The sequence below is a fragment of the Pygoscelis adeliae genome, unplaced genomic scaffold, assembly GCF_000699105.1.
Source record: "Pygoscelis adeliae isolate BGI_AS28 unplaced genomic scaffold, ASM69910v1 Scaffold248, whole genome shotgun sequence".
Taxonomy (NCBI): Eukaryota; Metazoa; Chordata; class Aves; order Sphenisciformes; family Spheniscidae; genus Pygoscelis; species Pygoscelis adeliae.
In genome coordinates this window covers 1,416,999-1,429,535 of record NW_008825302.1, presented here as the reverse complement: position 1 = coordinate 1,429,535, position 12,537 = coordinate 1,416,999, and the positions used below count along the sequence as shown (strand labels likewise).

The 12,537-nt window shown below is 43.9% G+C and overlaps 1 protein-coding gene across 1 annotated transcript in view; it reads right to left on the bottom strand.

The window, feature by feature from the left end:
• Positions 1-1,853: 1,853 nt before the first annotated feature.
• FBXW11 (F-box and WD repeat domain containing 11) overlaps positions 1,854-12,537 on the bottom strand; it is a 68,386-nt gene continuing 57,702 nt past the window's right edge. Inside the window, exons 9-13 of the mRNA XM_009330015.1 lie at positions 11,463-11,581; positions 10,712-10,822; positions 9,609-9,687; positions 7,889-8,077; positions 1,854-4,378 (exon numbers count right to left, since the gene is read on the bottom strand). Coding sequence (XP_009328290.1) covers positions 7,916-8,077; positions 9,609-9,687; positions 10,712-10,822; positions 11,463-11,581 — 471 coding nt within the window. The 3' untranslated portion in view covers positions 1,854-4,378; positions 7,889-7,915. The remainder of the gene's footprint in view (positions 4,379-7,888; positions 8,078-9,608; positions 9,688-10,711; positions 10,823-11,462; positions 11,582-12,537) is intronic.

Sequence of the window (12,537 nt, the reverse complement as noted above, 5' to 3'; positions counted from 1 at the left end):
CCGGGGGCCCCCCCCCGCCCCCCCCGAGAGCATCGGGCAAGAACAGTGAACCCGTGTGCCGCCGTACTGCCGTAAGGCAACAAGCGGGGTAAATCCCAACCCACCGTATGGTCCACGGCCAGGGCTACCTCATGCCTTGCAACCTGAGAATGCTCCATGGCCTCTGCTTAACCAGGGCCAGATGGTCCCCAGATCTGCCCTCCTCGCCCGCAGGCTCTCGGGGTGTTGCACGGCAGCACGGTTACATCGCGTCCAGGACCTTCGGGTAGAGGGAAGAGTGAAAAGGGGCCCCAGACCACACCAGGATGGGTGGGAGCACCCGGCAGAGAGGTGCCTCCACAACTTCACTATGAAGTCCTCCGGTGGGAATTAACAGACGACTGTTAAATAGGCTACAACTGCAAGGAAAAAGCCCAACAAAACAACGAAAACCAAAGGCCACCCAGGTAAGATGGAATTTTAAAGTTTGACCTCAAAGTTTATACTCCAGATTTCAGCAGATACATCACAGGGCTTTTATGGCTTATTTGGATAACGATATTCAGCAAGACATTCACAACCCCTTTAAATACTTCAGCGAGGCTTCGCTTCTTACAATGCACTTCTAGCAGAAAACATGAGATTTTACTTGCTTTCCTCTGACTGAAGTGCAGCTACAATCTGAGCAGCAGCGAACTTGCTTTGAAAATCACTATCCAGTAAGTGTCAGAGTGGGCCAAGAAGCATAAAAAGCAATCTGCGTGAGAGCGCCATTTTGAAGACTGAATTTGCCAATACTTGGCCAGAACTTTGTTCATATTCTCAGCACAGAGTTTATAGCACCTTTAAAAATGTTTCAGGTTAGCGCTTCCAACGTGCACCTTACCAAAAACAACACTTTGAAGAGAAGATGGCTGGTGAGCCCCGTGGTCGGCACACAAAGTCGGCTCAAGCACTGCAGAGAGGCTGAGGCACGGCCATTTAACGAGAGATTTTCACCCCCCGGCCGCCCTCATACCTGGACTGTGACAAGCCAGCAAGATCCTGGCCAGTCCCCTTCTGCTAACGGCATGCGGGAGCAGCAGGGGATCCGCACAATCAGTCCCTTCTGGTGGGATCGTTCAGCAAGGAACCGGAGCAGCTCATGAACCACGCAGCAGCAACTTCTCAAATTGTTTAACAGCCAACTCAGCTCACAAATAAAGCTACTGCCGGAAGACCAGGGCAAAGATGAGAACTATGAATCGCTTATTCGCACTAGTCACTGCACATCAGCTAAAGAAAACGCAAGAAGTTTTTCTTGAGACAGAGTTGGCGCTGGAAGATCCTTTACCTGCACAGGGCTCAGGGCACGAGCACAGGTCGCTTGAGCAGCCAAGGAAATGGCAGCATTTTAAAAATGCAATCCGCATTCTTGATAAAGTAGGAAAAAGTTCTTCTTGTGATGCTTCTGCTGGCGCGCGACACGGGAGTGCTGCAGCCAAGCGGAGGAGTTCGGTTCCTCTGAGACGGGTGAACTAGCTCAGCTCCGCTTTTCAGCGCGTCCTCCCGAAGCAGGCACTGTAACCAACGGAGGGGGAAAAAACCGTCCCGGAACCGCACGCACCCGTGCCGCAGCATGCGCCTGGGCCACCGCAGACGCCTTTTGGACTACGAAACGCTTTGGCCCGGGAGCCACGTGCCTCACGCCGGGCGCTGCCGAATGACCGGGGAAAGGCACCCACCGGGCTGGTGCCGCCGGCACCGGCGCCCAGCACGGCCCGGAGGGGAACGCTTACCAACACGAGCTCCGAGTGAGCGTAACTGCGCCCCGAGCTTGCATTAACTAACGCGAAATACCGACGTTTGGGTAGGTGACGTTACTTATCCATTTATTTGACAAATTAAGTTCAAACTTTTTTTTTTTATTAAGCACATTCCACAGTACAAAGCTTTAGATCATGAACGATATCTGTACAATTTAACAGTTTCAAGAAGCTGTTCATACACCAACTTTCCAAACAGGTAATTGGCAAACATAATTACAAGTTAGAATTAGACTATCCCAGTGCTTTGAAACATTAATATAGCAGTAATGTACAGTTGCTCAATTATGGTTAGCAAAACAAAGTCCAGAGTGCAGCCAGGATCACTACCATTAAATCCCAGGAGCCAAGTTCCTTGGGTGCCAATCACAAAAGTCCACTGCTATGTTACACAAAGCACAAAGAAGTTTAGACCGCATGTTCAAATACCATTATCTCCCAAGGAAAAACAGGAATTTAAATCTTACACATGCATTTAAAAAAAGGACTCCGTTCTTCGGAAACAAATACCTTTTTCTTCAGGGCTGCAACAGATTTTCCTTTTTAAACAGTTTAATATTAAAGCTATTAGATGAGAAGGGTAAAGTAAGACACTTTCACGAACTACTGCCAAGCTTACCAAAAAGTGATCTTACGGACGCTTAGGAGCGTGTTTTTAATCCTCTGTACTTCATCACATTCGGTCATCTCGATGAAATAAATATTGTTGTAGTAACACGTCAATGGGAGTTTAACTTAAACACGGATCCCAACACCTCTCTCAATGTGAAGGGTGAAGAGGAGAAAGCCTGAAGTCGCGCTTCTGTAACGGTTCGGTAACGCCTTGACGTACGCTTTCCTCTGAATTCGCCTGACACGGGAACGGCGCGGCTAACCGTGGCCGTTCCGCCAGCGACGCGGGCGCGATCCCTCGGCGTCGGACATCCCCTAACCTTTCTGATTGTAAGAGGGAAAAACGCAAACCCAGGGAAGTGCTGCCAGAGGACAAAAATACACGACGTAGAGACGATCAAAGGAATGACAATACATTTCTGTGCCAGCACGCGTCTTCCCCAGGAGAACAGGCGGATTTCACGCTGAGCTCCACCGAAGCATTAAAGAAAAGCCACCGACAGGCGTAGTCACACACAGCTAATGCAGGTAAAATATTCACGTTTGCATTTATCCGTGTCTTATTCTGACGGAAGAAAAATGCAGTAGCGTTTATATGACCACATAAATTAGAGGGGAGACCATGACAACGTAAGAAGGAACTACTGCGACTTCCTAACAAAAGCATGCTGACGAAGAGGAGCCGTGACCGGGACATCGCACCGCGGTCACAGCCGATAGCTACGGAAAAGAAAAACTAGCACGGTAATCGGCACGGTGACCAGAGCGTTGACTTGAAGGGACCTCCACTCCACCGTAAGGAGGTGCTACAAATGGAACATAAATAAATTTAACTTTGGCCCATGGCATCTTCTCCATTGAGCAGCCAAACTAATGCTAAAGGAGGACATCAGCAGGCGTTTGTGAGGACCTACCGGTGCTAAAAGAAAGACATCTGTAAATACTGCGGCACAAAAATATAAGATACAGAACATAAATTAAACATTTTTTAATTTTTAAAAAGTTTAGAAATTACATTTTAAAATATGTAGTTCCCATTAAAAAAATCCTAATGAATACTGAAAATCTCCGTTTGCAGAGAAAACGTCTAGGCAACTCATACCAACCCCTGCAGTGCCAGTAGTTAGAACATCCTGCTGCCAAGTGCTACCACATTTTGCATTAGTGTGTAGTGTCAGGAAGTCCTGACTCCCAGCACCCGGAGGTTACACTGTTATGTACATTATATCTACATGCTTATACAGTATTTGAAATGAGGCGAGCACACATGGAAAGGTTTTACTATACCAAACGTTGGGAAGCGTAGGACAGCTGTAGTACGGAGCACAGTTAAAAGGAAAAAGACGGTGCTGTACAACTAGTTCAGATAGCCTAGCCTGAATTACAGGTAATCTTTAATTTAAAAGAAATTATTGGTGCAGAAACAAGTAAACTGTAATCCAAAAATATTACTGAGCAATTCAGAAATATTTCTAAGAGTCCAACGTACACTCCTATCAAACGAAACAGGCTCTGAATCTGTCATGAGAGTAAAGTCTAAAGGATAATGGTGACTTTGAAAGCAAAGCTCTGTACATTCTGGGTATGTGTTTGGCACCCAAATTTCATTGGAGAATGTTTTTTCTTTGAAGTCAGACAAAAGTGCAAAGCAATATAAATTAGGCCAAGTCCTTTCTTGACTTCTGATTTATTTCTGAAAAACAAGCCATCAGAGTTCAGTTTCTACGGACAATTTACATGTGAAGCTTTGGATTTCTCATTGCAGGGAAGGATAGGCTTCTGAAATTCATCTACTCAAAGTCAGTGAATTTGCAGTAAATTCAAAGATGACCACTGAGAGCAGGAAAGATTAAGAAATTTAGACATAGAATTGTGCTGCTTTGCATCTACACAGCATCTAGAGCCAATTCTGACTTTAGCTGTCAGTCAACATCTTCAGGCATGTAGTAGCCAAAAATCCAGTAGTTCAAGACCGTGAAACCCTGAAAAAGACAAAAGACAAGCTGAACCGACAGAAGATACAAATCCAAAAGCAACATTTGGAGACACCTGGAGGAGGTTAGGCCCACATCATCTTTTGCGCTCCAGGCTGAAACTCAGAGGGCAAAATACCTGCGAGGAGCGCAACGCTCATGCGACACGTTAAGGGGGTGCTCGCCGTTAAATACCTCCCTCTGTGCGGCAAGTCCTTCCTTCGAGGAGAGATGCACCTCCACAGGACGCTGCCTTCGCTGCGGAACACGCTCTGAATTCAGTGGGAGAGCAAGATTCTCAATGGCACTAGTCCTCGGGGGCTCGCCTATAGCTTGGGAGTTTTCTTACGTGTAGTAAGAACCAAAAACCCTCTTGGGGACTAACAGGTGAACCACCAGCTCGTCTCGCCAAATGCTGAACGCTATTTCCTGAGACGGTGACCTACATACAACTGCGAGAAAATATTCCTTTCTTCTCCGTGCTGCAGAGGAGCAAGCTTTGCACAGGACGCAAAGTTCAGTTGCTTTAATACATGGGGTTTTAAGAAAACAGACAAAAAACTCAAGTAATTTTATATTTTGGTTACCTTTTCCAGCCACGTGACTCCATTATTAGCTTGGAGCCAGTACAAATTCTTAGTGTAATTAAATCTGAACTTTGATTTTACCTGCCGCTTCCCAAAATCATTTTTATGGACTACAGAGAACCACCCTCTTCTGATACGAAATTCCCATGGAAGGTTAAAACATCTTTCGGCACTTCCCCTTGACTTCCCTTCCCCCACCCAAGGCCTAGTGCTTAATATAAGAATATCAGACTATCATATGGTAACAATTTTTATCATGTTACAATAAACAACAGGAATTCGACAGAAAGCAATAAAACCTTTGCAGCCAACTGCCAGGACTGTCAAAAGTGATCCGCTTTGAAGAGACGTAACATTGCAAGCCTTGTAAAAAAGCATACAGGGCTGCCTCAAGATTCAGAGAACTATAACGTCTGAAAGCATATAAAGCTATTTCATTAAATGTCGTAACGAAATATTAGCTGTTTGGCCATAATTTTACGTAGATTTACGTTTTTGGGATTCTGAGGTCAGACAAACCTGTCAAAAAGTGACATCACGGCACCTCTTCTACATAGGAAATAGCTGCTAAGGGACTGTCATTACCAACACCAACAACTCCCAGGGTACGGAGGTCTGCGTGGTTTCAGTTGCGCGTCACGGGACAGGTCAGACATAAGCCGTGCAAAACTGTCAAGCGTGCAGCATTTGAACGGAAGAATGCCCTGCCAAAGGCATTTCGTATTTCACCGGCAAATCTCAATGACAGTGGGTCTTGTGGGCCACACGGGGCAGGAGAGGAAAGCAAGACACCAGCATATTGCTGGTCAAGCGAATCGATATAAATTTTATTCAACTGCTGATTTCTGTTGTGCTTAAGACACGCTATGCATAGCTTTTCCATGAATCAAAGCTAATAAAAGAAGCCTGACAAATATACTCCTGTAATTTTTTTTAGAGACAAAACAACAAAAAAAATTTGTCAATCTCAAAGTATCTTATAAGTTAACGGAAGAAAGTACTGGTGTGTGAACTGGAAGACAGATGGAGATTGTTCCTAAAACTACTGTCATCTTCTCACACAGCCTATTCTATATGCCTGAAAAGGCAAGGGGACAAAAAAAATTCTTCAGAAAGGAGAAAAGAAGTTTTCCACGGGTGGAAAACCATCCAACTTCCACAAGGCTTGGAGCTTCCATAGCAGAAGTTCACCTAGGTATGGACCCAGGTGGCACAGAAGCCAATGGCAGTATCTCTGTCTTAAAAGGAGCAGGACAGAGTCCCTAAGGATGTCACCATCAGTGAGAGCACCAAGCTTTCCACAACAAGGGCGTAAGTACGTCAGCCCGGATCAAACAAAATCATTTTGAAGTGGAAGTCACGGGTGGAGGACCTGGCTCTTTGGGTAGTTTCAGGATTTACCTCCCAAAGTCGTGTCTTTCGCCACTTCCCCACCCTGCACAAACATTAAGTTTAGCAGTTTAGCTTTTTCAGATTTCGGTCGTCCTACTGCAGACAGGATTAGGAAGTCCATGCGTTTTACTAAACTACTCTTGCAGCAGTGTTCTTAAAATCTGGTTTTAAGGGAAAGTTCCATTAACTGCTGATCCTGCACACTAGCTCATCATCATACCGTAAGACTTCTTCCTTAATCGTGGGCCTAATTATATTAATTACAGGTTCAGAAAGACAGGCAACTCAGTCTAGCGATGGCCAGCTTTTTGCTTTGACCCTCTGCGAAACGTAACGAGCCAACAGATCCAAGCGTCCTATCCAGAGAGGACGTTATCCTGGCTTTTTTTAAAACGAGTAGGAGTTCCCTTAGTAGGAAAGGCAGCCAACGCTTTCCTAAGGAATGCTTACAGGTGAAGGAAAACTAATTTTTAAGAACCAGCACCTCGAAGAAGCAAAGCGTGCCTTCACAAGGGAAGGTATTTCCCAGCCAGAAGCAGAGGTCCTACAGGAGGAGTGGAAAAACCCGAGGAACTCATTGCCACAGCAGGGATAAACATATACAGAGAATGAAAATCCATGCTTACATGAAGATAGGGAAAGCTTTTCCCACAATGTTTAAGCAAAGTACTAATTATCTACTTCAAATAAAATAAATCCTTCCTGTTGGGGCAATGTTACTCCTCTTGCTGCGGTGTCTCCACTTCCTTGGAAGCGTCCAGTCGCAGCACTGGCAGAGATGGGGCACTGGAGAACGGGGCGACTGCTCTGCTTTGGTAAGGCGATTGCTGCGTTTCCAAGTGCACTTGTTGGCAGCAGCATAGATGACATAAGGAAAAGAATCCACTATTCTAACAAACAGATCTACAGCGGAGCTTGTACCCACCGTGCTTCGAGAACTAAATGAAGCTGACTTGCAGAAAAACAGAAACAAAATAGGCACTGTTCATGCGCAGTTTCTGACAGCTCTGAGTTGTCATGCTGCCTAACACGATGTAATTTTTAGTTCTGAAAGCTTTCCACGCTATTTGTGGTTATCTCAGAACTGCTCAGTTCTGATGAGCGTCTGTCCAAAGATTCTATGTACATTCAGTTTACTAGAGACGATTACAATGCTCGTTTATAAAGATTCACATAGTGAACAGATGCATCAAGAACTCTAACGGGCTCTGATTTCACAGGGTATTTGGAATACTTGTGCGACATACCAAGTCTCCCCCATTTCCAAGAATGTTGGGAATACCTAACAACTTTCCATAAAACACGCGAAGTACCCGATTATAAACAGGAGGGATTATAGAAGGGGATTAGATAACAGGACATGACAAGTTTTATAAGCTGAAGCATGACCATACGAACACTAAACAGGGAAAGAAGTGGCATGAATAGGTTTTATTTTCTTTGGGAAAACATCAGCTTGTTGTTTTAACTAAGGCAACCTGCAGGCAGGGTGATAATTTCAGATATTTCTAATACATCCAACAGAAAGAGGGAGACTTACCTTCTGAGGGTAGTAAAGTGCAGACTGTTATCTGGAGATGTAAGTGTATGTCCTAGATGGAGAGCGGGTCTCATTCTGGGCACTGGGTGGCACATTTAAGAAATCCCAAATCAGAATTGTATCGTCATGGGAACTACTAATGATCTGAAACTCATCAAACTGGAGTCTGAAGACACGTCCTGAATGTTCCTGCGAGCAATACGAAATCAGCTTAGCAAGGCAAGAAGAGGGTAACATTTCTCGACATTTGTACTCACAGGTGTAGCTGGACACAGAACGGTGTACTCAAACTCTGGTGTGCTGGTTAAGAAGCCCGGAGTTATAATTACGCTCAAGTTTAAGAGAAGCTGATTTCGTACGTCAGGTTTTTTCACCAGAACACATGGCTTCCGAATCCGGTGCTTGTAAACCCTGAGCCTCCCCCGGAGGAGCCAGCCGTAGAGGCTGAGATTATTAAAGACAAAAGCAGCCTATCAAGCAAGCAGCAGCAATTTGGAAGATTGGCCGGCACTGACAATCTGCCAGGGCTCCTTCTCTTACAGAACATTTGCATTCAGCGCTGCTGCTAACTCCATTTTTGTACAGCCCTACCACACCACATCACAGCTTCACCTAGGACACGCTGCTGGAAGGATCATTATGGCTCACTTGCTAGTCAAGATGACTGTTCAAAGGGAGGTGGAGGAGTACATGCTCCGTCAGCTCTTTCAAGAAATCTCAAAATGGCACTACGAGGCCCAGAAAAGGTTCTCTTCTTTGTCCAGCTTATCCATTTTTAATAAATTTAAAAGGAGTACGCTACCTTTATCAGAGAACTAACCGAAGCTCAGACTGATCTCCAAACTATAACCTGAGCTTCAGGATACCCACAGAAGGGAAAGAATCAACTTTTTCAGTAAAACTAAATACACTGCATTCATATGGAATAGAAGAACGGTTAAATCTCGTCTCTATGCGAAGACTGCTGAAAAGAAAGAAGAATTAGAAGCATTTCTGGCCCTGTAAGCACTTCTTTAGGTGTTGGAAGGGCCAAGCACATGCTGAATAAGCCAGTTACCATCACATACAGACAACAACTTTGGGTTGCTACTAGCTTGTCAAACTGACTCCTGAAGGAAAATTTCATGCACATTTCAGTGAAAAGAACAAGGAACTGATTTCCCCAATTTATTTTTAATTAAGTTTACTGTCATAAAACAAAACCCTCATTACAAAGAAAAATATAACTTAAGCAACAGCCTTAAATCTGACAGTCCTCTGAAGCGATTAGAGTTCCTGTGGTAATCCTTTCAACCCAACCTCCCTTCCCTCTTCACATCTCTTCCTTCCAAACTGAAGGGTTAGGAGAAAGGTTTGGGAAAGGCTCACGAGATTCCTCCCCCCTTTTTAAATAAGAAGGAATTCAAAGCCAGCACTACAATGGTATTGGGGAAACACACCAATAACTAGAATTATTTGATACAGTGCCATGCTGGTTTTTGGGTTTTTTTAAGAGTATCTGAGAATCTCAAACTAGAAAGAACTTGATCCTTCTTTTAAGCTCAGATCCAAATCATTCAGGATATGATATATAGATTTTTCTTTATTCTTAGAATAAGCAGCAGCCTAGGCTTTATAAAACATCCCGAGTTTTTCACCTATCCCACTACAATGTAATAAAATGCCTCTCACTTACAAATAAAAGATTTCAGATAACCCCAAATGAATTAGTTTTACATACCACTAACGTACGCAAGCATAATGTACTTGCTGGGGCACGAGGGTCAAGAGCAGCTTGCAAGTCCCAAACTTTAATTTTGCTATAAAGTAAAATAAGAAGGTCATTATGAAAGCATTGTTTCCAGTATAAGCACAGAAGAAACATCTAAAGCAGTGGAAAGCACGCCAGATTTTCCCTCGAGCTATTTTATCAGGATCAAGCAAATCGTCAGACTCTATCGTCACTAAAATACTAACCCTAAATCTCGTAAAACACAGATAGTTTTATATTTCTTTTTAGCACCAAATACCGTTGATGTCTTTGTGATGGACCGAGTGGGTCGGTTATATGAAAGACAAATTGACTGTGTGTGCACAAGCCATTCTGGAACTGCAGAAGATCTCGAAAGCTCACAGCACTACTGATGAGGTGCAAAGTTCCAGTGGGAATCAAGCTGGGACTGCCAACCCCAGTGAGACACTAAACCCAAATAAAAGGCTAGAGACAAACACAGTTCAAGAACTGTTTTCAGGAACTCTACTGTTCACCTGAACTATAAATCAGGCAGAGAAAGAAATGGAGAAATTGGACATGGATGTAAGCTGTCCTGAATCCACTACATGCTGAAAATACTGAGCACGTCAGGAGCGCCAACAAGTGGGGCTCCTGCCCTCAACCCAACAGAAGTGGTCACTAAAGACTTCTGAGAGCCCCACAAGGTATATTTAAGCTCGCAATAAACATTTTCAGTGCTGCTGTCTTACAAAAATAGAAAGCCTAAACTACTCTAAGCACACAGGACCTAGCAAGGAGCAATTCCTGAGGAAACAAACAAAGGAATGCCACTTCAGCCAAACAAAAGTTTACTTTCTACAGAAAGGCAAACTTGAATGGTAACACAATTTAGGAGTTTGCTAAAGAGCACCAGAAAAGCAGTTTCTTGGCTACTTAGAACTGCAGCCTGCTGCGTTGAAATGCTCAAGCAGAAGCCACTCAGTTAAATATTGATCCATTAGTCAAATCAGAAGAGAACCCTTATGCAAGGGAACACAAGGCTCAATAGCTTTCAGAAGATGCTTTGCTAAGAAAGGCAAAATTCTTTGAAATTGCTTTCAAAAACATACCCATCGTAGGCTCCACTAACAATCCTCTTATTGTCGAACCTGATGCATCGAACCAGTTCTTCATGGCCTTCTAATACTCTTAAACAGGCACCGCATTCAATGTCCCATAGCCTTAAGAGAACAGAGGAGAAAGTCTTTGAGTACTTCAGGTTCAGCACTGTCCCTTAGCCTCAACACGCAGGGATTTAAGCGTGCTACTGAATGGTTTTCTGTGGGAGGTATCACGTAATTTGCTTAAAAAGGCATGAGAACCCTGAGACGTTCCTTGGATGCGATTCAGAGATAAGTTTGTGTTGCAGCTGCAGCATATCAAAGTGGATTTAGTCATTCAGAATTACATACAAGTAAAGGCTGGATACGTGCGAGGTCATCTTGGGAAACTTTAATACACTTTTTTCTATTCTGCATAATCCAATGATTAGAGGTTCAGAAAGTAATTAAGAAAACCAGTGACCAACGTCTTCCTCATCTCTCCAAGCAGAAGACAAGGTGATAAACTGTAGTGATAGGTAAGAAGCTTTGTCTACCTTTGACATAAACATCAGCGTCCCACTTTTTCACAGGGATGCGATATGTTTACTCTCACACTAAGTAAAGTTTCATTCATACATCATCTGCTCCAACAGCAAGACATACCAAGGATGTTTTGCACATGCAGGAGTGCAGACAGCATCAAAGGTCAGGGGAAATCCTATTTTCACACGTGCAAATGTACACTGTTACATACCGATAGCAGCTCGTGGGCACCCACCTAATGGTATTGTCTGAAGATCCACTGACAACTAGTCGATCCCTGTACTGGAGGCATGCAATGCCACGCTTGTGCCCATTTAGAGTACGAACAAACTCGCACGTACTTGTACTCCAGACCTGTGAAACATGGGATAAACGCTCCTCTGAGAATTACGCCCAAGCAAGGTTTTTGAATTGCAACAGAAGCCGCTATGAATTCATAAACGGAAGAGGTCTGAGGCTGACATTTTCTGGACAGTGGAATGAAAACTCGCATGATGTTTTCACGGGCAAAGAGTGTGCACCTGGCATTAATGGAAGACCGGCACCATGGGGACCTAGCAGTGACAAGAGCCACGGGCACTGCTATTGCACATCGAGTCAATGAGAAAAGTTGGGGGCGTTGTATGTAAAATATTTTCAGGTGGTAGAGACTGCCTCAAATGATTTGAAAAACTTGATTACACTTGAATCCTGTTAAGTTAGTAAACATTTTTCGAAGTGGAAGTTATCACATACACAAAAACCACCACATTTTTTTACCAAAGAAGTTGCTAGCAATCTACTAGTAAGAGAAGGCCAAAACTGTGGCCTATAAAAGTTTGGTGTCTGCTTCTTTCTTAACATTGAATGATTCAATCAACTTTTCCCATTTTTAATGAACTGTAATTGAAGTTGTAACATAGAGTATCCAGTGGCTCATTTTCCAACACAGAGTGCAGCAGGATCTTTGGCAGACATTTGGACATTAAACTGCCAAAAGCTTTTTGGCACAGTCTACGGTAGCTCTAGTTCTAGAAAGGGAAGGGTGGAAACGCCTTTGTTATATTAATACACTCTGGGTAACTCAAATCTTCTGGTATGTAACAGTCTTCAAATACAGCCTCTTAATTCTTCAAATGTGGCAAAGTCTGGTTGAGCTGCTGGGAAGGCGTGGTGAGGAAAGGCAACTGCTGATAAATTTCACGTCTGGAACAGGACTGCCAATTGAAATAAAAAATACCGCTTGGAAAAAGGCACAAAATGTGCCACATTTAGCAAACAAACCCGTCTTGAGACTGGAGTTCAAACAGCAAATGGGCTTTACTTTTTTG